Source organism: Lagenorhynchus albirostris, chromosome 3 (assembly GCF_949774975.1).
Source record: "Lagenorhynchus albirostris chromosome 3, mLagAlb1.1, whole genome shotgun sequence".
NCBI classification, from domain to species: domain Eukaryota; kingdom Metazoa; phylum Chordata; class Mammalia; order Artiodactyla; family Delphinidae; genus Lagenorhynchus; species Lagenorhynchus albirostris.
The window spans coordinates 37,033,581-37,056,407 of NC_083097.1; the positions used below are offsets into that span (position 1 = coordinate 37,033,581).

General features: G+C 39.8%; 1 protein-coding gene across 5 annotated transcripts in view; it reads left to right on the forward strand.

The window, feature by feature from the left end:
• Positions 1-22,827, forward strand: part of MRPS30 (mitochondrial ribosomal protein S30) — a 66,519-nt gene that overhangs the window by 19,662 nt on the left and 24,030 nt on the right. For 2 of the 5 annotated variants that reach the window (XM_060142933.1, XM_060142937.1), the window contains one exon: positions 21,369-21,420. The exons of 2 other annotated variants lie outside the window; for them this stretch is intronic. In XM_060142933.1, coding sequence (XP_059998916.1) covers positions 21,369-21,420 — 52 coding nt within the window. Of the gene's footprint in view, positions 1-620; positions 717-1,112; positions 1,342-21,368; positions 21,421-22,827 lie in introns of those variants that run through there. One more of the 5 variants, XR_009539468.1, reaches the window with a different exon arrangement.

Sequence of the window (22,827 nt, forward strand, 5' to 3'; positions counted from 1 at the left end):
GGTTATTTGGATATCTTCTCCATTTCCTTTCATCAAGTACATTTTTTACATCTTACTATGTTCTCTTTTTTAAAATATATTTATTTTATTTATTTGGTTGCACCAGGTCCTAGTTGTGGCATGTGAAGTCTTAGTTGCAGCATGCATGTGGGATCCAGGTCCCCAACCAGGGATTGAACCCAGTAGGGCCCCCTGCATTGGGAGCACAGAGTCTCAACCACTGCACCACCAGGGAAGTCCCTGTCTCACTATGTTCTTTTAATTGGAAACAACCTAACTGTTCAACAATAAGGGATTGGTGAAATAAATTTTTCCCAATCTATATAAAAGGAGTACTGCATTAGTTTTCTAGAGTTGCCATAACAAATAACCACATATTTGGTGGCTTAAAATGACAGAAATTTATTCTTTCACACTTTTGGAGGCCAGAAGTCCAAGATCAAGGTTTGGCAGAGTCATGCTCCTTCTGAAAGCTTTAGGGGAGAATCTTTCCTTGTCTCGTCAAGCTTCTGGTGGCTCCTGGCATTCCTTGGTTTATGGCAGCGTAACTCCAATTTCTGCTTTGTCTTCACATGGTCTTCTTCCCAGTGTCTGTGTGTGTTCTCTCCTTTTCTCACAAGGATGCCAGTGATTGGATTTAAGGTGAACACTAAATCCAGGATGATGTCATCTCAAGATCCTTAACTAATTACATCTTCAGAGACCGTTATTTCCAAGTAAGTTCACATTCTCAGCTTCCAGGTGGACATGAGTTTGGGGGGGATACTATTCAACCCATGACAAATACTATAAAACTGCTTAAAATGATGAAATGGGTAAGTACTCAGTTGGTCATACACTATCTTGTAGGACCAGGCACAAGTTCTCATTGATCGTTTGGGAACATCCTATTTTAATAAGTCTATCATCATTAAGCTTTTTAACAAATTATCAACATGTGTAGTGTTATGTGTTGAATTGTGCCCCCCCCCCCAAATTATACTGAAGTCCTAACTCCTAGTACTTCAGTGTGTGAGCTTATTTGGAAAGAGTCACTACAGATATAATCTGTTAAGAGGAGGTCAGACTAGGGTAGGGTGGGCTCTTTATCTGATATGACTGGTCCTTACAAGAAGAAGACACAGGAGAGAAAAACCACGTGACAACAAAGGCAGATTGAAGTGCTGCAGCCGCAAGCCAAAAAATGCCAAAGATTGCCAGTAAACCACCAGAAACTAGGAAGAAGCAAAGAAGGATTCCCTCCTACAGGTTTCAGAGGAACATCTGCCCTCCCTGCCAACACCCTGATTTTGGACCCCTAGCCTCCAGAACTGTGAGATAATAAACCTCTGTTGTTTTAAATCACCTAGTTTGTGGTAGTTTGTTTTGGCGGCCCTAGTAAACCAACACGGGTACAGTTGACCCTTGAACAAGATGGGGGCTTAGGGGTGCCAGCCTTCTGCACAGTTCAAAATCTGAATATAACTCTACAGTTGGCCCTTTGTATACATGGTTCTGCATCTGTGGATTCAACCAACTGTGGATCCAGTAGTACTGTAGTATGTATTTAGTGAAAAACATCGGCATATACGTGGATCTAGACAATTCAAGCCTGCATTGTCCCAGGGTCCACTGTAGTTTAAAAAAACAAAAGAAACTCTGAGCTCTGGGAACAGGATTTCTGAACTCTAAACGCCTCCACCAATAATAAGGTGGGGTTTTTTTTTGTTTTTTTTAACATCTTTATTGGAGTATAATTGCTTTACAATGGTGTGTTAGTTTCTGCTGTATAACAAAGTGAATCAGCTATATATATACATATATCCCCATAATCCCTCCCTCTGCGTTCCCCTCTTACCCTCCCTATCCCACCCCTCTAGGTGGCCACAGAGCACCGAGCTGGTCTCCCTGTGCCATGCGGCTGCTTCCCACTAGCTATCTGTTTTATGTTTGGTAGTGTATATACGTCCATGCCCCTCTCTCACTTTGTCACAGCTTACCCTTCCCCCTCCCCATATACTCAGGTTCATTCTCTAGTAGGTCTGTGTCTTTATTCCCGTCTTACCCCTAGGTTCTTCATGACCTTTTTTTTTTCTTTTTTTCTTAGATTCCATATATATGTGTTAGTATACGGTATTTGTTTCTCTCTTTCTGACTTCACTCTGTATGACAGACTCTAGGTCCATCCACCTCACTACAAATAACTCAGTTTCGTTCCTTTTTATGGCTGAGTATTCCATTGTTTATATGTGCCACATCTTCTTTATCCATTCATCTGATGATGGACACTTAGGTTGCTTCCATCCCCTGGCTATTGTAAATAGAGCTGCAATGAACATTTTGGTACATGACTCTTTTTGAATTATGGTTTTCTCAGGGTATATGCCCAGTAGTGGGATTACTGGGTCATATGGTAGTTCTATTTGTAGTTTTTTAAGGAACCTCCATACTGTTTTCCATAGTGACTGTATCAATTTACATTCCCACCAGCAGTGCAAGAGTGTTCCCTTTTCTCTACACCCTCTCCAGCATTTATTGTTTCTAAATTTTTTGATGAGGGCCATTCTGACCGGTGTGAGATGATATCTCATTGTCGTTTTGATTTGCATTTTTCTAATCATTAATGATGTTGAGCATTCTTTCATGTGTTTGTTGGCAATCTGTAATAGTAAGTTTTTTGAAGCCTTGATTACTGCTTTCATCATATGCACTGTTTTCTTGACACTTGCGATAACTTTCAGCCTAGAAATGCTATGGCTTTAAACTGAAGTTTGCCTAAAGCTAGAGTAGAATGTCTTGGAATTCCATGATCAAGATAGCAACTTTGTGGAGGACTGAGATTTTCCTAGATTGAGCCCAGCATCAACTAGAATTTTCCCTGATCTGAAATTTCAGTAACTTAATCAAGAAAACTAAACCTTACACTAAGAACAATCAGTGGGTTATAGTCTAATAGAATCAGTCTTAACTCTGTGCCGGGAAAGGGCTCCGAATTTCAGTACAGGTGAGATTTAGAGACAAATCTCTCTTTCTCTGTCTCTCTCTCAATCTCTTCCACCATCTTTTCATTTTGTTAAAATTGCTGTTCCTACATAGTTGATAGTGTGTTGATAGATAGTTTTCTAAAATGTCCAGGAAACCAAGGTAGAGAAATTTCAAAACGTGCTTTTCCATAGCTATCTTGGAGAGAAAAAGGGAACCAGGCAGAGCAATAATTAGAGATAATGGCTTAAAATGAAATAAAAGTAGTAGAGATTTCTAGTTCAAGCAACATGGTAGACTAGGGCATCAACTACTTTCTCCCTCTATTACAGATTCTTTATAAAGAAATGTACCATAAGAAGGTACACTAAAGTATGACTGAGCTGAAAGGAAGGAAGGAAGAGAGGAAGGGAAGGAGGGAGGGAGGGAGGGAGGGAGGAAGGAAGGATGGATCCGTAAGTGGGAACCTATTAGTACACTTAAAGCCAGAACAGTGAGCTCTGAGTGGTGCTTCTGCAGCCTGGGTGATATCATGCCTGGATATGGGCTGTGGAGTTTGAGCATATTCACGTTTGCTTGGGGAAAGGAGGCATGGACATAGCTAAAGACTGTTGAGCTTAGAGATTGGAAAACAGCCCCAATCCTCCTATGAAAGGGACTAGAAGAAAGGCAATCCACAGAAAATGAAGCTAAAATATCCTTAGCCTCAGTATCAATGTGGGGAATGCAAATGAAAATAATGAGTTACTATATTATTCTCATTGTATTGGAAAAAGAATGTCTAAATACCACATATAATCTTGGTGTGGGGAAATGGGAGCTCTTGTACACTGCAGGCAGGCATTTAAATTGGTGGAACCACTTTGGATGCTGCTTTGTAGTACTTTGTGCAGTGGAAGATGAACATGCCCTGAGACATACCAGTTGCACTTCTAGATCAATACCCTGAATGTACTCTCACTCAGGTGCACAAGAAGATGTTGTAAGAGATTATTCCTTGAGGCACTGTTTGTAATAGGGGAAAAATGGAGAACTTCTGAATGTCTAGCGATAAAGGAATAGATACATCAGTTGTTATATGTTCATATGAACATACTAGTGTTTAAATGAATGAACATGAACAAATCTGGAAAACAAAGTTGGGGAGAAAAAGCAAGTTGTTGAAAGATATGGTCAGTATCATCCCATCTATGTAAGTTTTAAAAATCCAGAGAATATTACATTGGTAATGCTATACAGGTGTAGTAAAATATAAAAATATAAACTGTAAGCTCTGTACATACTTTTGGATATTACAGTATGATGAGGGAGGAAGTGGAATAGCATTGGAGTGAGATGGTGGTTATGTTTGGTGGTTCCGTTTGGTTATTTTAGTTGTTTGCAACATTTTATTTTAGAAAAGAAGGAGGATCAGATATAAGTATGGTAAAATAATAGTATTTGTTAAGTTTGAATGATGGGTATATTGGTTTTCATTCAATATTTTCTAAGTTTTCTGAATGCTTGAAATATACATATGTTAAAAAATTTATGTAAATGTATTGTTTTGTGCCGGTCTCAGTCTATTGATAACCAGTGTTGTGGCTGGACCAGCCCTTATGGTTCTTATTATGACTGCAAGATGCCCTCAGCAATAACCATCACCAAACTTGGAAAAAAAAAGTTTTATTACTTAAAGGTCCTGGAAATTACGTGGCACACCTGGGGCCACACAGCAAGGTTGCCGGTAGAGAGAGAGAGAGAGCACGAGGCTGGGGTTCTGTGTTTTGGGGGATTGAGGGTGGGGACCTAGGATTTCACGGGCTCACTCTTTATTGGTGAATTTAAATATAAGTGGAAATTTTAAGCACAGAAAGAGAAAAAAAAGCAGCCCAAGTGGTCAGTTACAGAAATCAACAAAAATCTCTAAAACAAAGGAGACTAAAGCAGGGTGGCAGTGGTGTCCTGGCTCTATTTCTGTGGCTGGCAATGTGTTTATCTGAGATAGCTTTCTTTGAGGGGATGACTCTTTGTAGTGGATGACAGCAATCAAAGCTTAAGTCAGGCACTTGCATTACAAAAGAGAAAAAAAACACCCGTTCAGGGCTTACACTACATTTATAAAAATAAAAATAAATATAACATGTCGTATATAACAAAAGGTCTGTGTGTATATGTGTGTGTGTGTGTGTGTGTGCGTGTGTGTGTGTGTGTGAAAAACGTAGGCAAAGGAAAGGCAGGACAAACTTCTGAGTAGTATAAACATGGAGAATCCTAGGACTAAGAAACTGGCTTAAATGCACGAACTTATTTGAGAAACCACATTCCCGTATGACAATCTAGTACAATTTTCTGGTTTTAAAGTACAGGCATACCTCAGATATATTGCGGGTTTGGTTCCAGACCATTGCAACGAAGTGGATATCGCAATAATGTGAGTCACACAAATTTCTTGGTTTCTCAGTGCATATAAAAGTTAAGTTTATACTATATTGTAGTCTGTACAATAGCATATGTCTACAAGATAATGTACACACCTTAGTTAAAAAATAGCATATTTTTAGCAAAAAAGTATTTTTTTTGTGAGCAGTATGTCTTAACAGTGGGCTTAAGATATCCAGTAAGCAATGTTGTAAATATAATCATCCAGTCTTTGTTGTTCCATTTCTAGATTGCGGAGTAGACTGAGCATAATTCTTAAGGGCCCTAGGATTTTTGGAATAGTAAATGAGCATTGACTTCAACTTAAAGTCACCAGCTGCATTAGCCCGTAACCAGAGAGTCAGCCTGTCCTTTGAAGCTTTGAAGGCAGGCATTGACTTCTCCTCTCTAGCTATGAAGCTCCTAGATGGCATCTTCTTCCAATATAAGGCTTGTTTTGTCTACACTGAAAGTCTCTTGTTTAGTGTAGCCACCTTCGTTAATGATCTTAGCTGGATCTTCTGGATAACTTGCTGCAGCTTCTACATCAGCACTTGCTGCTTCACTCTGCACTTTTATGTTATGGAGATGGCTTCTTTCCTTCAACCTCATGAACCAACGTCTACTAGCTTCAGACTTTTGTTCTGCAGCTTCCTCACCTCTCTCAGCCTTCACAGAATTGCAGAGAGTTAGAGCCTATCTGTGGATTAGGCTTTGGCTTAAAGAAATGTTCTGGCTGGTTTGATCTTCTATCCAGACCACTAAAGCTTTCTCCATGTCAGCAATAAGGCTGTTTTGCTTTCCTGTCATTTGTGTGTTCCTTGGGTAGCGCTTTTCATTTCCTTCGAGAACTTTTCCTTTGCATTCACAACTTGGCTGTTTTGTGCAGGACTCACCTTGGCTTTCAACATGCTTTCCTCACTAAGCTTAATCATTTCTAGCTTTTGATTTAAAGTGAGAGACGTGTGGCTTTTCTTTAACTCGGACAGTTAGAGGTCATTGTATGGTTGTTAATTGGCCTAATTTCAAGACTGTTGTGTCTAGGGAATAGAGAGGCCAGAGGAGAGGGAGAGAGAACCACTGTCTTAAATGAGCGCAGTTTGTGGCACCCCAAAACAATTACAATAGTAACATCAAAGATCACTGATCACAGATCTCCATAACAAATACAATAACAATGAAAAATTTGAAATACTGCAATAATTACCAAAATGTGATATAGAGACAGGAAGTGAACAAACGCTGTTGGAAAAATTGCACCAATAAACTTGCTCAACACAGGGTTGTCACAAACATTCAATGTGCAAAAACAAACCAAAAAAAGCACTGTGAAGTGCAAAAAAGTCAAAGCTCAATAAAATGAGGTATGCCTGTAAGCCAGAGAAGTTTAGAGATTTGCCCAAGGTCACATGTATATTGGTGTAAAGCTGGGTCTAGAATCCAAGTGTTCCGAGTCCTGTCCCATGTTCTTCCTAAATTGCCACAAATAGGTCATTAGTGTACAACTCATGATTTGTACTTTGGCTTCATAAGGTAGATCATGTTGTGAGCTGTATTTCATAGATTCCCTTTATTTTATATTCTCCTAGTTCTTTCTATAGTGAAAGGCATTTTGATGTATTAATATTAGGAAGCCCAGAGTAACTCTTGAGGTGATACAATTTACTTCCATGTGAGAATCTTCCAGTTGGCATCAAGCTTGAGACTCAAGTAATAATAAGCTTTAGGATTTTTTTGCAATACAAAATCAATGACTTATTGGCCTATCTCTGTTTGCCAAGCCAGGCTTAGAGTAGTACAGGTGTGCTGCTGTCACACCAAAAGATCAGTTGTTTGAGAGTTCTGCTGGTGTGTGTATTAACTAGCAGTCTTTTGGATTAAAAGAAAAATATATTGTTTATTTTCAACTCTAGTTAGTAATAAAAAGTGTTCAGTGATTATATTAGATTCCAGATTGTCTTATCTTTTCTTGACAATCTAGATAAATAGACTGTGACTAGACACCATTTTTAGTGTTGTCAAATATTTTGTGGAACTACATAAATTTTGTGTAGAAGGGGTTATATTTTTAGCAAAGGAATTGTTTCCTTGGGGAAAAATACTGAAAATGGAAGCATTAAAACAAGTGACAGGGAATGGAGGTCATTTATTGTACCTATCTTCTTTGTCCTATGTTTATAGTCACTAAGCATTCCCTGGGGAGGGAGCAAAGCGCTGGGTATCAGGAACTGGATTCTTGCTATTCTGATAAGTCCACCTTTATCAGTTATTTGCCATATGTCATTTCTCCATCTGGAAATGGATTTTTTTTTTTTAAATACATGGACTCCCGTATTATTTTTAAATTTATTTTTGGCTGTGTTGGGTCTTCGTTTCTATGCGAGGGCCTTCTCTAGTTGCGGTGAGTGGGGCCCACTCTTCATCGTGGTGCGCGGGCTTCTCACTATTGTGACCTCTCTTGTTGCAGAGCACAGGCTCCAGACGCGCAGGCTCAGTAGTTGTGGCTCACGGGCCTAGTTGCTCCGCGGCATGTGGGATCTTCCCAGACCAGGGCTCGAACCTGTGTCCTGTGCATTGGCAGGCAGATTCTCAACCACTGCACCACCAGGGGAGCCCCTGGAAATGGATTTTAATGCTAAATAATCCAGAGATACAGTGTGAGAAGGTATTAATTAATTCTTATTAAATATAGCCATTTACAGGGCTTCAGTATCGATGTTTGACTGTTTGAAAATGTTAAAACATCTGCAGCAGAGAGGCATTGGACATGGGGGAAAGTAACAAAACATTTAATTTGGACCTTCTGCAGGAAGCAGTATGACAGCTTACATGATATGCTTTGGAGGTTACAAAGGCCTGTTGCAGGAGTGGTTTGTTTCTGCTCCACGATGCCCGGGGTTTCACCTGGTAAAACTCAAGTGCTGGGAGTGACTCAACACCTACAGTCTGGGGTCATCTGGAGCCACCTTTACTCACATGTCTGGCAGCTGTTGCCAGCTGTTGGCTGGGATCTCAGCTGGAGCTAGCTGACTAGTCTACACGCACTTGGCCTTTCTATGTGACCTGGGCCTCCACACAGCATAGAGGACTTAGAGTGGTTGGACTTTTCATGTGATGGCTCAGGGTTCCATAAGGGAGTGTCTAAAAAGAACTATTGGAGGCTGCATGGCCTTTTCTGACTTAGTCTCAGAAGTCCCATAGCATCACTTCCATTGTGACCAGTTATAAACCTACCAAGAATCAAGAGAAGGAGGCAGAGACCCCTCTCCCTGATGACAGGAATATAAAAATAATTTGGAATCATGTTTTAAAACTGACAGAGGCACCTAACTGAGAAGGAAATCCAAAAAAGAGGGGAATATATGTATACATATAGCTGATTCACTTTGCTGTACAGCAGAAACTAACACAACACTGTAAAGCAGCTATACTCCAATAAAAATTAAAAAAAGAAAAAAACTGACATAGGCTACATGACTTGAAGCCCTCTAAAATCAAAAGAAGAGGACAACAAAAGGAAAATGGTGAGAAACTCTGCCCTCTTTTCCCAGAGCAGGCTGCCTGTGGAAGGTTCAGCTCTAATTAAGCTGTGGCCGCTGCCAGCTATCCAAGTGTTGCTTTAGTGATTACTCTGAGGTTCTCACACGTCTTCTTTCAGGAAGCCCTCCACACTAACATTAGATTAGCATGGACAGTAGGGACCCCTAGCCTCAGCCACATTAATTGGTCTCTGTTACCCACTAGGAGGGAGTAGCAAAAAACGGTCACTTCATCATGTCAGCCTACTTAAAGTGTTCAGTGTTAGATTACTCACTCCCAGATGTATGCAAAGGTTTTTCAGGTTTCAACACTATTTTTAGTACAATTTCAAGGAATCTCCTTCCTTAATATAGAGCTCCTCAATATAATATTCTCTTCCAGGAGTACTGCCTGTCCTCACACCTACCACAGAACCTTGACGGGACTTGGTTTCACGATTCCCGACGCAGACCCCATGTCCTCTCAGACTCATGAGACGAGACGTTTTTGAGAAGGAGCTGATTATCCCAGTCAAAACCTGGCCGTCCAAGTCTCACTGTGGTGTGGACTCCACAGTGCTTCCAAACATTTTTTTATTTCACAGAGCCCAAAGAAATTTATATTTACTCAGCATCCTCTTTTAAATAGCAAGGGTCTATTTTTAATCAGTGGCAACTGGCTTATGTATTCCTCCCATCCGTTTCTCCACGTGCCTGTGTAAAAGGAATCAATATTTGTATACCTATAGCCCATTCTTGCCAGGCTGATTAGGAAACTGTGGGTAGAGAAAATCACTCTGGACTAGGGTTCTAAAGATCTAAATTCCAAGCCTGTCTTTACCATGTGAGTCGTCTTATGCTCTTGGTCAAATCAATTGCCCTTATTATTTAGCACTTCCTTTTGCCTCACTTTCCTTTCTCCATTTACTTCTTTCTTCTTCTACCATTCTTTTCCCCATAAAATAGTTCTTCCTATTTTTCATTAATGATACTGACCTTACCTGTCCTTTCTGTGCCAATGAAACAGATCATCTTTGGGAGATTATCTCTTCTTGCATAAAAGATGCCTGTATATTCTAAGTGACAATTTAGGTGACTCTGTTTTGTCTATCTGGCAGTGTTTACCAGAAAAAGCTTTTTTTTTGGCCATTGTAGGGAAACGTGTTAGCTATTTGGAATGGTTTCACTGGTTGAAATCCGAATCTAGACAAGGAGACTGTAGCTGCTCCACTGGCATCCCAAATCCTACAGTAAATCTGAAGACACTTATAGTTTGATAGTGCTACGGAAAGGAAGCCTAAGAGAAACTTTTCTTTTGAGCAAACGTGTGACCCAAATGTGACATGCTTCCACTTTGGTTATATCTTTCCCCACGTTTCCTTAGCTGAATATAATTTTTTCCTTCGGGTGGTAGATAAAGGAACCAAAAATCAATGTCTGAAGATGAAGTCCTCGGAGTAAAGGAATAAAAAACAAGGTATGAGAAGGAATGATGGGGACTGAGTGTGGAGTTGGATGTAGGCTTGTGGTGAGTGTGGGCATCATGGTGAGTGAGTGGAATGGTGGCAGAAATCAGAGGGCTTCTCTTAATACAACATTCAAAGCAGAGGAAAGGCTTTCATTTTGGGGGGTGGGGGGGAAAGAAAGTGAAAAATCTTCCCTGGCCAAATATACTCCTCAGTGTGACTTGCTGATTTATAGAAGAAAAGAGGAGTGTTTCCTAGTTTTAGAAAAGGATGTAACAGAAAGAAACCACGACACAGATAAAGGCAGGTCATGGGCTTAGCTGGTACGTCTTGGCTGGCAGGGTCCTTTCATGGTCCACATGCTGGGTCTCTGCTCAAGAGCTGTATGTCTTGAGACGACAGCACACTGGGAAGAGTCAGTCACTGGCTGCTGTGGATGTGAGAGGAAGGAAGAGACAGAATGAATAAAGGGCCAGATAATGCTGTACAGGCCAAGGGAGCAAGACAGACCCTAGGGTGAGAGGTGCAAAGCCACAGACTAAAGAACCATTTGGTTAACTTTGCTATAACCATAATCCCCATCATTGACTTTGTCAATGTGGAATGAAGCACAAATACTCTGAGAGGATTCATGACAATAACTTGCATGTTTGTTTGTTTATTCCACAAACACGTATTGCATAGGATGGTGTGGGAAGCACTGAGCTGATCATGGGGGAACCAATGATAAGAAGTCAGACTCCACTTGAAGGAGCAATCAGAGTAGAGTCAGAAGGAAAGACTGTATTTCCATGTATGGCTCATCTACCACAAATAATTTATAAAGACTTGTCTCGTCATTTCAGGCTCAACTTTTTCTCCAGACTGACCTAGTTGTGTCCAAACAACAGTTTCACGAATTTTAAGAGCTGGTGGGAGTGGAGTGGTTGTAATAGTGTGTTAGTGGGGGTGGTAGGCTAGAAATACCCCTCCAGTAGGTACCCACATTCTCATCCCTGGAGCCTGTGGATGTTCCCTTATTCGGAAAAAAGGCTCTTTCCTGACACCTTGATTTGAGTCCAGTGAAACTGATTTTGACCTCTTGGCCTCCAGAACTGTGATGGAATAGATTTCTGTTATTTTAAGCCAGGAAGTTTGTGGTAATTTGTTACAATATCCACAGGAAACTAAAGTAGTGAGGAATGGCCTGTAAAAATGTGAATATAGTCTTGCTGTTCTTAATTTTTTTGATGATGCCATATTCCTCCCAGTGACGTTTGGGCATATGTATTTATACTATATACCAGAAGATTATTCTTCCCCTTTCCTCTCTTCCTTCCTTCCCCATCCCTTTCTTCTCCTCCCCCCACCTTATCTCTCTCACACACACATCCATGCATGTGCAGAAATAAAAATGAGGCAGTATCGTTGCAGAGAACCAAAATGCCTTGGTGATTTATCTAAACCAAGATAATTATTTACTTATAATGAGTTCCAAAATCCTGCTTTTTTTTTTGGGTATTGAAAAGTTTTAATGTTTAAAAAAAGAAAAAAAAAGACAGGAATATACCTCTCTAAGTCTCATAAGTACATTTCAGGGTTGCAGAAAATTTGCAGCAAGAAAGAACACTGCTCTGAGAATCTGAAGATCAGATTTCAAGTTTCATCTCTGCTGGTAACACATTTAGGAGATCAGGATTTTCCAACAATTCGATTCTTCAATTCTACGGAAAAGTAGAATTGATTTGCCCTAAACTATCAAAATCCTGCTTTGAAGCATGTGCTTCTTCAAGAACTTGGGGTTGGAAACAAAGTGTTGAAAACCATAGCAAAATGTTGATTGTATTTACAATAACTTTGCCATGTTCTCTGCTTTTGAATTTTGATGTTAGTCAAAATTAGAGGCAAATCCTAACAAGTAACAAAGAGCGGTAAGTGATAAGAATAAAGGAAGGCTGATCCCTTAGCAACATCCCTGGCTTGGAGGGTTGTTTGGACAACAGCTGTAAGTAACAATTATGTTGATACCAATGGCCAGTCTATTCAAAATCATGGGCCTCCCTGGTGGCGCAGTGGTTGAGAGTCCGCCTGCCAATGCAGGGGACATGGGTTCGTGCCCCGGTCCGGGAAGATCCCACATGCTGCAGAGCGGCTGGGCCCATGAGCCATGGCCGCTGAGCCTGCGCGTCTGGAGCCTGTGCTCCGCAACGGGAGAGGCCACAACAGTGAGAGGCCCGCGTGCCGCAAGAAAAAAACAAAGTCAATTATGTTCTAAAAAGACACCATTTACATTATTGTCCACGAATCCAAAGGTAAAAATCCCCATGTTTATGTTGACTGCTGTAGCAATAACATTGGTTGAGGTTAGTTGCACAATCACTGAGCACTTCCAGAAAAGTTCAGGAGCAATTTTGCGTAGATTATCAGAACAGTTGTTAGCTTCTGCATTACAGGTTAATGATGCCAGCAGTTGGAATCTCTTAAGACTCTGCATGGCCACTCCAGTAATCTTTTGTCAACTGAGTTGTTTAATGCCAGAAACAATGTTAGTGACCAGTTCAGTTTGTGGCAGGCTAAGCTGAGTGGCGAGTCAAGTATAGCATATCCACTTAGCCTCAAGGAAAAGGGAAGAAAAATATCTTAACATCTGGTCACTTGGTCAACCAAAATAAAGCAAGGATTCAGGTTCTAACAGGAGCATTCTATCATTGTCGTTGTAGCTCCAGAGTAAATGCTGGAATTAAGATTTTGGAGTTATTTATCTCCAGAGAAATGTGGGATGTGGTTGGAGTCACTGGAGTCAAATAGTAGAAGTAAAAATGTATTCACTTCCTTCATATCTCCTGAATCACTAATGAACCTTTCCACGGGGTATTCTGCTGTTCTTAGTCAGAGGGTATTGCACCATCACTTGTGATTTTTCACATAATCCCCACATTTTATAAAATAGTTCCTTTATTAAACTATCATTAGTTGCCCAATTCAAGTGTGCATCTTTTTCTTCCTAGACCTTGATTAATTGATGGTTGGAATGTACACCAGACATAGAACATAGCCTTCTTGTTACTTTCATGCATTTATGTGAGGCTCTTCTTTAGTATGTAGTTTATATTTAAATTCCAGGATGTATTGCCCCCAAATGTAAACACTTTTCTTACATTATCACCATAAAATCTTTCAAATTAGCGATTTAACAATACGACACTATCATACAATCTATAAATCCCATTTGGATTTTACCAAACATCAAGCAAAGTCTTTTTCCTTCCTGGGTCAAGATCTAGTTCTGAAACACATGTTGCATTTTGTTGTTAGGTGCCGTCATTCTCCTTCAGTCTGAAACAATCCCTCACTTTCCCTGTCTCCTATTCCCTTGACAGTCATAAAGAGTACAGGCTTTTCATCATGTAAGATGACTCTCAGCCTGAGTCTGATTGATGTTTTCCTGTGAACAGAGCCTCAATACAAGAATATTTTCCTGCGTTCTTGGTAGGAATACAAAAGAAGAAAAAAAAAGTGCTGTGTTCTCATTCTCAATGTACCACATCAAGGCACCTGTAATTTCAGGTGATTTCCACCATTGATCACTTGGTCAATTTGGTGTTTACAAAGTTTCTCCAACTTAGAGTCATCATTTTCCTTCTAAATTTTCATCATGTTTTGTGGCAAGTTATTCTGATATTACCTCAATACATTTTCCTTATCAAATCTTACCAAGTCTTAGAATATATTGATACCTTCCATCCTTGTCAACTACCACTATAACGGATGTCAAATACTGATTACCCATTTGTATCATTCCTTATTTACTTATTAAAAATGTTTAAAGTCTTATTTATTTCTTTATTTTTATATCAGTATGGAATAATAGAATCCTAGAAATGTTTCTCTTACCTACTTATCTATCTATATCAATATGGAATCATAGGTCACTGTTTTATTCAATAGATTGTAATTCTATATACTCATTTATATTAATACTCAAATTAGATAAGTTTTGGCCTGTGAGCATCTCCTTATTTTATTGCTTAATTTATGTCCAGGCTTATTTTCTTCTTCCCCTGTTTCTCCCTTGAGCCAGCATGTCCCCAGGAAGCCCGGGTTCCTTTTGGTGGAGAGTGGTATTTGGAAACCAAGAGATGTATTCTCAGAGTGCTTAGTGCTGCTGGAATTTTATTGCTTCTAAGCTTCTTTCATGGACAAAACTAGGAATGTGTGTGTGTGTGTGTGTGTATGTATGTGGAGAGAGGGAGAGAAGGAGACAGAGATGTAAGTACATACCTTTATGACTATTTCTAAATCTACCTCTGTTTATTTTTAAAAGTCTGAGTTCATACAGATACTTTTAGTTCTAATTCAACCTCTCAGGGTTTTTTAAAAAATAGTCTTAAAAAGATAAGTTTTAAAAGGGTAAAATTAGTGGCCAAGATGGCAAAGTAGGAAAACCCTGAGCTCACTTCCTCCCTCAGGCACACCAAAATTACAACTCTTTACAGAGCAACTGTCCATGAGAATGACTTGAAGACTAGCTGAAAAGATTTTCCACGACTATAGATATAGAGAAGGAACCACAACGAGATGGGTAGCAGGGGCAGAGATGTAGTATAGTCAAGACCCACACCCCTGGGTAGGCGACCCACAAAAGGCAGGATAATCACAATTGCAGAGGTTCTCCCCAAGGAGTGTGGGGTCTGAGCCCCGCATTGAGCTCCCCAGCCTGTGGGTCCTGCACTGTAAAGACGAGCCCTCAGAACATCTGGCTTTGAAGGCCAGCAGGGCTTGCATACAGGAGAGCTGGAGGGCTGTAGGAAACAAAGGTTCCACTCTTAAAAGGCACATATAAAATCTCACATACTCTGAGGCCCACCACAGAGGCAGTAATTTGAAAGGAACCTGGGTCAGACTCACATGCTGATATTAGAGAGCCTCCCAGAGCGGCAGGAAGCGACTGGAACATCCCCTGGGGACACAGCTATTGGCAGTAGCAATTTTGGGGAGCTTGGTCTACAATAAGGACACCGATGCTGACGAGCACCATTTTGGAGTCCTCCCTCTACTTATTAGTGCCAGAGACTTACCCCCCTGCAACTGGTCTGCACCAGTCCTGGGACGCCCCAGTCCAAGTAGCTAGTCACAGTGGGACCCAGCCCCACCTACCAATGGACTGGCACCAGCCCTGGGATTCCCCGGGCCATGCATCCAGCTGAGGCAGGACACGGCCCCTTCCGCCAGTGGCTGGCAGCCTCTACGGGAGACAGGGCCTGGCAGTCAACTGCGCCAAGGGCTAGCCCCATCTACCACAGTTGTCTGTCCCATCATAACAGAAGGGCCAATGCAGTTGACATAGGAGGCATCGCAGGAGAATATAGTTCTGGTGATCAGAGAGGAATGCACTGCTGCGCCCCATAGAGAATCTCCTACATCAGGCCTCTTCTCCAAGATCAGGAAATGTAACTAACTCACCTAATACATAGAAATAAAAACAGAGAATTAGGCAAAATGAAGCAACAGAGGAATATGTTCTAAATGAAGGAATAAGATAAACCCCAGAAGAAGAACAAAGCAAAGTGGTCCATAGTTTCTCAATTTCTTACATTTGAATGAAAAAAAAAAAAAAAGAAACAGTACATCAGTAGGAGATCATGGAATTTTCTGTTGCTAAAATACACATTTTGATAGTTATGTATACAAGGATATGCCTTACTTTTAATCAGTGATAAGCCATGGATTAAGAAGTCAGTTATCTGGAGGGCCTTTCATACCTTGTATCTCCCCAAAGTTTTGAGACTACACCATCACTGAACTTGTCAGCTAAGTTGAAAATCCTGCTGTACTAAGCTTTTGGTACCTGTTAAGTGTGTTTCACATTTTCCGAATGTGAGAAGGAAACTAAAGTTTGTAAACTACTGTTTCAACAGACCTTCATATGTAAAAATCTGGATTTAGATAATAGACAAATTGGAGGTAACAGCTTTAAGATATTCCCAACACTTGTCATGTTCTTCACATGTTCAATGGCCATGTGTACCTAAAAAACTCTCAGGTTTCTTTCTACAGCTGGGAGTTTGCTCCTGATCACCACCTGGATGTCCCAAATATGCTCAAACTCCACATGCCCCAAACTGGACTCATTAGCCTCCTATCCTTTTCAGTGTTCCCAAATCCATGGATTTGCACAGCTGTTTACACAGTCTCCCATCTGGAAAGCTGGGAGTCTTTTTTTTTTTTTCTGGTACGCGGGCCTCTCACTGCTGTGGCCTCTCCTGTTGTGGAGCACAGGCTCCGGACACGCAGGCTCAGCGGCCATGGCTCACGGGCCCAGCCGTTAAGCAGCATGTGGGATCTTCCCAGACTGGGGCACGAACCCGTGTCCCCTGCATCTGCAGGCGGACTCCCAACCATTGTGCCACCAGGGAAGCCCTGGGAGTCATTTTTCACATCCATACTTTCCTTCCCATATCCAGTCAGTTACCAGGTGTTGAAAATTCCTAAAGATGTTTCCTTCTCACAATTCATTTCTTCCCCTACCTATTCTGTCTTATTTCAGATCCTCATCACTCATCTGGACAATTCCAAGGGTCTTCTAAAGTTCCTTGCCTCCAGTCTCACTGCTCTCTACTTAGCCTTCACAATGCAGTCAGAAGGATACAAAGATTTCCCCCAGAATGAATGAAATCCATGCTTCATAGCAAGGCCTGCAAGACCCCTGGTCACCTTTCTGGCCTGAAGTCCTGTCATTCTTCACTTTTTCATGTTTAGCAATACTGAACAAGATGTCTTTCACTAAACGCACTGAACTGATCCTGAGCTCCTTGTCCTTACATGACGAAGCTCCAGATTTACCTTTATATGTGAACCGCTTCTTGGTTCCTCTGCACAGACTGAGGCTCACCGCCCATTTACTCCACACAGACGTCCATTATATCCCCATTGTATTGCATTTATGGTTCCTAGGTTCCTTAAGAGTATGGATTGCGTCTGTTCTTTGTTCAGCCTCTAGTACATTGCACAGTGCCTGGTACATTATAATTCTCAGTAAATATCTGGCTAATGAATGAATGCATCCCCCTGATTAGAACCCTCAACAAAAGCAATCAAAATATAATTTACTATGCAACAAAATTTGACTTACAAATTTTGGAGTTGCGAATACATTGAATCTTCTACTGGCTTCACTCAAAATCAATCAGAATATTTTAAGAATATAACTATCTGATTTGAATATGTTGACCTTTTGGGGAAAATATAGTTTGCAGCTACAGTGGATTCTCACATAAATGCTGTAAATTATAGACACCAACACATTTATTATCTCTACTGTCTACTTTGTGTCTTTTCCTCTTTATGATCAGCAGAATGCTTTGTATATCATATTTGTTCTCTTTTGCAAGACACTGTGTGGGTGCTCTGATGTGTAATTTGCCCATGCAAAAAGGAAAATCACTGCTGGAGAAAACTGTAGGCGGTGTCTGTTCTTACCTTTGGGGAAAAAATATTGTTTCATAACTCGTCCCAAACTTTGAAGACATTTTCTATCTTAAGACTTTTCTTCTATGTTACTGTGACTATAGTTGGTCAAGGCTTCTGGCATCATGTTCATTCATTCAGTCATTCAATGAATGTTTATTGAGAACCTAGTACTTGCCAGATATTGTCCTAGAGGATAGGGTTACAAAAATGATTAAGACAGAATCCCTATCCTCATAGAGATTGTAGTATAGTAAGAAAAACAAGCCACTAAAGAAACAATTACAATAATGATAAGTATTATAGTAGGTAACCTGAATACAGCTGAACTACCATGTAGCCCATTTCAACAGCATGGTGTCCTACTGGGTATGACATGCATGAGAAACTCAATCTAAAGATTGAAAATTAAATTATTTTTGTGTGTATTCTTGAAAAATGCCAAGAGTGGTTGTCCCATGAAGCACTGCAAAATATCCTAAAAATCTGGTTCCCAACCATCCCCCCAGCTGATAAACACAGTAAGGCTGCTGCCCTCAATTTTCTCTTCACCCCTTCCCCAACTTTTGGTTTATTTGCTCTTTCCCCACTTCCTCTTTCGTTGTCTCTCCTTCTTCAAATTCTCTATCTAAAAATTCACACCACTCTTGGTCTTCTCTATTTATTTCTCCTTTCCCTCCTTTGTTTCAAATCTACTCTTTTCTTTCAAGAATAGACTTTGCCTACCTTAAAGTAAGTAATCTAGTTGGGTTTGTTTGTTTGTTTTTTGGGTTTTTTTTGACTCTGCCGCTTGATACCTACACCATAATCTGGCCAACACAAGAATCAGGATAATAAATAGCTCAGAAGCCCAGCAAGGATAGGAGAGTGAAGGAAGATGTGACCATTCATGCATTAACATTTTTTCCCCATCACGATAAGAAATTATGACAACCCATCATACCTTCCTTACAGAGGTGGGAATTCTAGGAACAAATTAACACTTCCCAGTTTACACAAAACAAAATGGAACCATGATTATTAAACTCCCTAGACCTAGACACTTAAAATTATGAAAAGAAACATTTTGCTGCTAAAATGGAACGGATATTAAAATCAAACAAATAAACAAAAAAGAGAATTCTAGATAACCTTTTAGAACAATTTGTCGTAAAAAATCCTGAAATGAAAACTTTTGGTCCTGGACTGAAAAGTGGCTGTCAACTTTGGAAATATACTAAATTCAAAATAGGCTAGACTCTAGTTGTGTTGTGCCTTTGTATCAGTATAAAAGTCAGTTGTATGCTGACAATTTGCTCCTCCCAAGCTTGGAAACATTTTATTGAGTTATCACAAAGGACTTTTGAAATGATCTAGTTCAATTTTTAGCCCAGTGAAGAAATCTCTTCCATAAAGTGCTTGATAAACAGCCATTGACCTTCCTCAGGGTCAATCTGAAGGATGGGTTAAGGTGGGCCGTCTAGGAGAGGATTCCCCATGAAGAAAGTATTTGAGAATTATGTCTTAGAAGTGGGGTAAGAAGGCAGCAGATGGAGAAGGGAAGGAAGGACATCCCTAGGTAGAGGAATTGCATGATGAAATGAGAAAGGGATTGAAATATATATTGTGTTTGCAGAAAATCCAGTGGCTTGATATTATTGTGGCATAAGAGTTTAGAAAAATGAGAAATAAAGATTGGAAATATATTTTGGGAAAAGTGATGAATTCTCTAAATGCCACTGCAAGGAGTTTGGAATTCATCCTGGAAGCAATGAAGAATTCAATCCAACTAATTGTGGGAAGCCTTCTACAATTTTTTAAGTTGGAATAAATTCTTCTTCCCACTGGAGAGATAAAAATAAATGAATGAATAACTAAATGAATCACCTCCAAAGGGTGGGTTTTTTTATGTAAAAGGAAAGTTTATTGTTTATTGTTTCCATTTAGTCCACACCTGGGAGGGGACTCTGGAATGAGGAAGGCCACTGGGCTTGGAAGGCTCCTTGTAGGGCTTGAAGGTGAGCCTTCTGCCCAGTCTGTTCTGGGGCTGTCAGGCCTCTGGAGGTTGATCAGGTGGTTGCCCAGAGGTGGTTTACACCCTCCAGGACCACATCTTCATGGTGGAAATGGAAACACGAGAGGTAGGTGTAGGATGCCTGCATTTGCAGGTGGACCAGACAGTTGGTGGTGGTTTTCACTTTGGTGGAATAATTCTGGCAGATCTGACAGCTCATGGTTGGTTGGCAATGAGGATTTAACCGCAAAAAATAACGTTAGCTGATCTTGGAAGCTAAGATCCTGCAGAGAAGTGGTCCTGGAGGATGGACTGGAGAGGGGATTGGAGGGTGGTCTGAATCTCTGGGTCCATTCGTCCAAACACTGGTAAAGTGAGCTGGCACCAGTGGGCGCTCTGTGCCTTTGCAAATAAGGTAAGTATGCCTTTAAGATTATGGTTCAACCCAATCAAGAGAAGAAGGAATAAATAAGAGTATGATGGTACTTACTCTACTGAAGACTTCTCTCCCAGTTGTCAGGGTCATTGGCTAAGCATTTAGTGGGATAAGTATTCAAACATCTGAGACTTCTATCAACAGTATGACCAGCAACACATTTCGTTTAATTACTTGGAAAGATCTTTTATTTCTAGGACTAAAGTCAGAGACAAAATAAACTACATCAGGACCAGAGATACTCTAGTAATACCAAATTTTTTTTTAATTCACATATATTACATCTGGGTTTTCCAGACATTTTATGGGATAATTATGGCAAGGATAATTATTGTAATTTTAGAAAAGAGGAAGCTGAATCTAAGATGGTTAAATGATTTGCTTAAGGCCACATAGTTAGGGGGGGGAACCCTAGGGTGCAAACCTAGATATTTCCAGTTCTAAGGCTACTGATTTTTCTTAAACCTTACAGTGAATCCCAGATATACTTTAATAAAACATATAGTCAGCTTTATGAGGAGGACACAAAACGAGGTCCATTGGAATGACAAAAGAATGAAGTATACACTATGTAAATATACAAATTATTTTCTACATCTATATTGATAAATCAAGTGCATGCAGGTGACAAAGCAAACTACAATGTTAAGTACTTCCAGTGTGAGCAGAGATGAACTAATAATGCTGGGGAAATTATTATTTTACTATGAAACATTCTTCACCTCTATTTGTCTTTGGAGATGTAGCACAGGAAATTTGCCTGAGGAGCAGTTCTGAGAAACAAAAGATGCAGACAAATTTTAAGGAGGTCAGATGAGTGCTAGGGAAGAAAAGTGCCCAAGGAAATGTTACTAGAACAAATGTATTTAATCTGCGAATGGTTATTTAAATGGAATTTTTCTTTTGCTTTGAAGCTTTAACTAAGTTTTTAAAAACCTATCTTGATTATTCATGATGATGGGTGTCTTTAATTTCTCCCACCAGGTTTTGTTTGTTCAGTCTCTCCCTAATCCCTAACAATATCATTCCCTGGTTCACTTCTCCCCTCCTCCCCAAACAGGGATATTCACAGTGCTATGCGTGTAAGAGATACCGACTACGTATGTGTAATTGATCTAAAGTCTGACTTAGCTTTGTTTTTCTGACAGCAACTATATATGCCATGAAATGGATGGAAAAGAGAAGCAATAAAAACCCCAGGTAATAAGTAGACTTTATAATTAGGCACTGAGTGATTGATAAATGTCTGTAGTTAAATGTAGTTGCTTATAAATATTCAGCTAATTAGTTATAAATTTATAACATCCAGAATTGTTAAACACCGTCCATGAACAAGTTCTCTGTTATCTAATCTTTTCATTTTAAGAAGTTTAATCTTCCTTCCTTTCTCCCCCCACCCTTCTCTTTCTCTCTTTAACAAAATATCAACTACATATAAGATGAGGATAATAATAGCACATACTTTTTGGTGGTGTTGTGAGGATTAAATGAAACAGTCCATATAAGGTGCTTAGCATGTCCCCAGCAATGTCAGTTTATTTTGTGATAGGTTGTTTATACTGAACTCTTATTTTTGCCTGGCACTTGCCTAAGTGCCTTTGGTGAGTTATGTCTTTTTATCTTATCACTCTTACTTGGAAGATGGGGTCCGTGGTCACAGAGCCAGTAAATGCTAATGGCAATATTTGACCCTAGGTAGTCTTATTCTAGTTTCCCAATTCTTAGCCATGATACTTCTCAGTCTGGACACCTGTAACTTGCTCTTACTTTTCCTTGATGTACAGCAAGTGCAGCTCTGCCATATTTTTCAGCAGGATTTCCAGATGTAGCAAAACTTAGGCCCTTTGAGTTAACTTGAGTGAAGTCCTTCTACAGTAAATCAACAAAGAGAGATGTCACATTAATATTGAAATCACTGAGAGTTCCAAATTTAAATTAGAATTATGTTTATATTTATGTTATCAATAATAAAAGCTCTGTCAGGTATCAATAAATGCAATTTGAAATATTCTGGATATAAATGTTAAACATTTTTTACTTAACAGTATAGAGGTCAATTACTCTTTTCCCTTCATGGCTGCAGTAAGGACTCTTGATCTGGTGGAAAATTTCACAAAATTAGGAGTGTTTTGAATGAAACAATCAGAATCCCTCTGATTTTATTAATATACAGATCTCAAAATTTAGTACTTATGTCCAGTGCTATAAAATAGCAAGTATATATTAAAATAAACCCTGCAATTAAAATTTCAGTAAAGCTCTTATATGAATTGTAGATAATTAAAAACAAGGTGTTATACTGACAACAATTTAGGGGACAATATTGGATGTGTGTATTTTTCCTTTTAAAGGTTGTAGACTTATGCTTGACTAATTCTTTGGACAACATCCCTGGCAATGTTATTATTTTTCTTGAAGTAGTTGGTGTTCACAATTTTTAATTCTCATTACCAGCATTTAAATATACATACCAACATTTACTGTTTTGGGGTGTGTATTTAAATCAATAACTGTCAAGCACCCATAGGAAAACAGGAGAAACATGAAGTCTTTCACAGTTTAAGTAGTGTAGCTGTATCCCAGGAAGGTCTGTGCCTTAAAAGACAA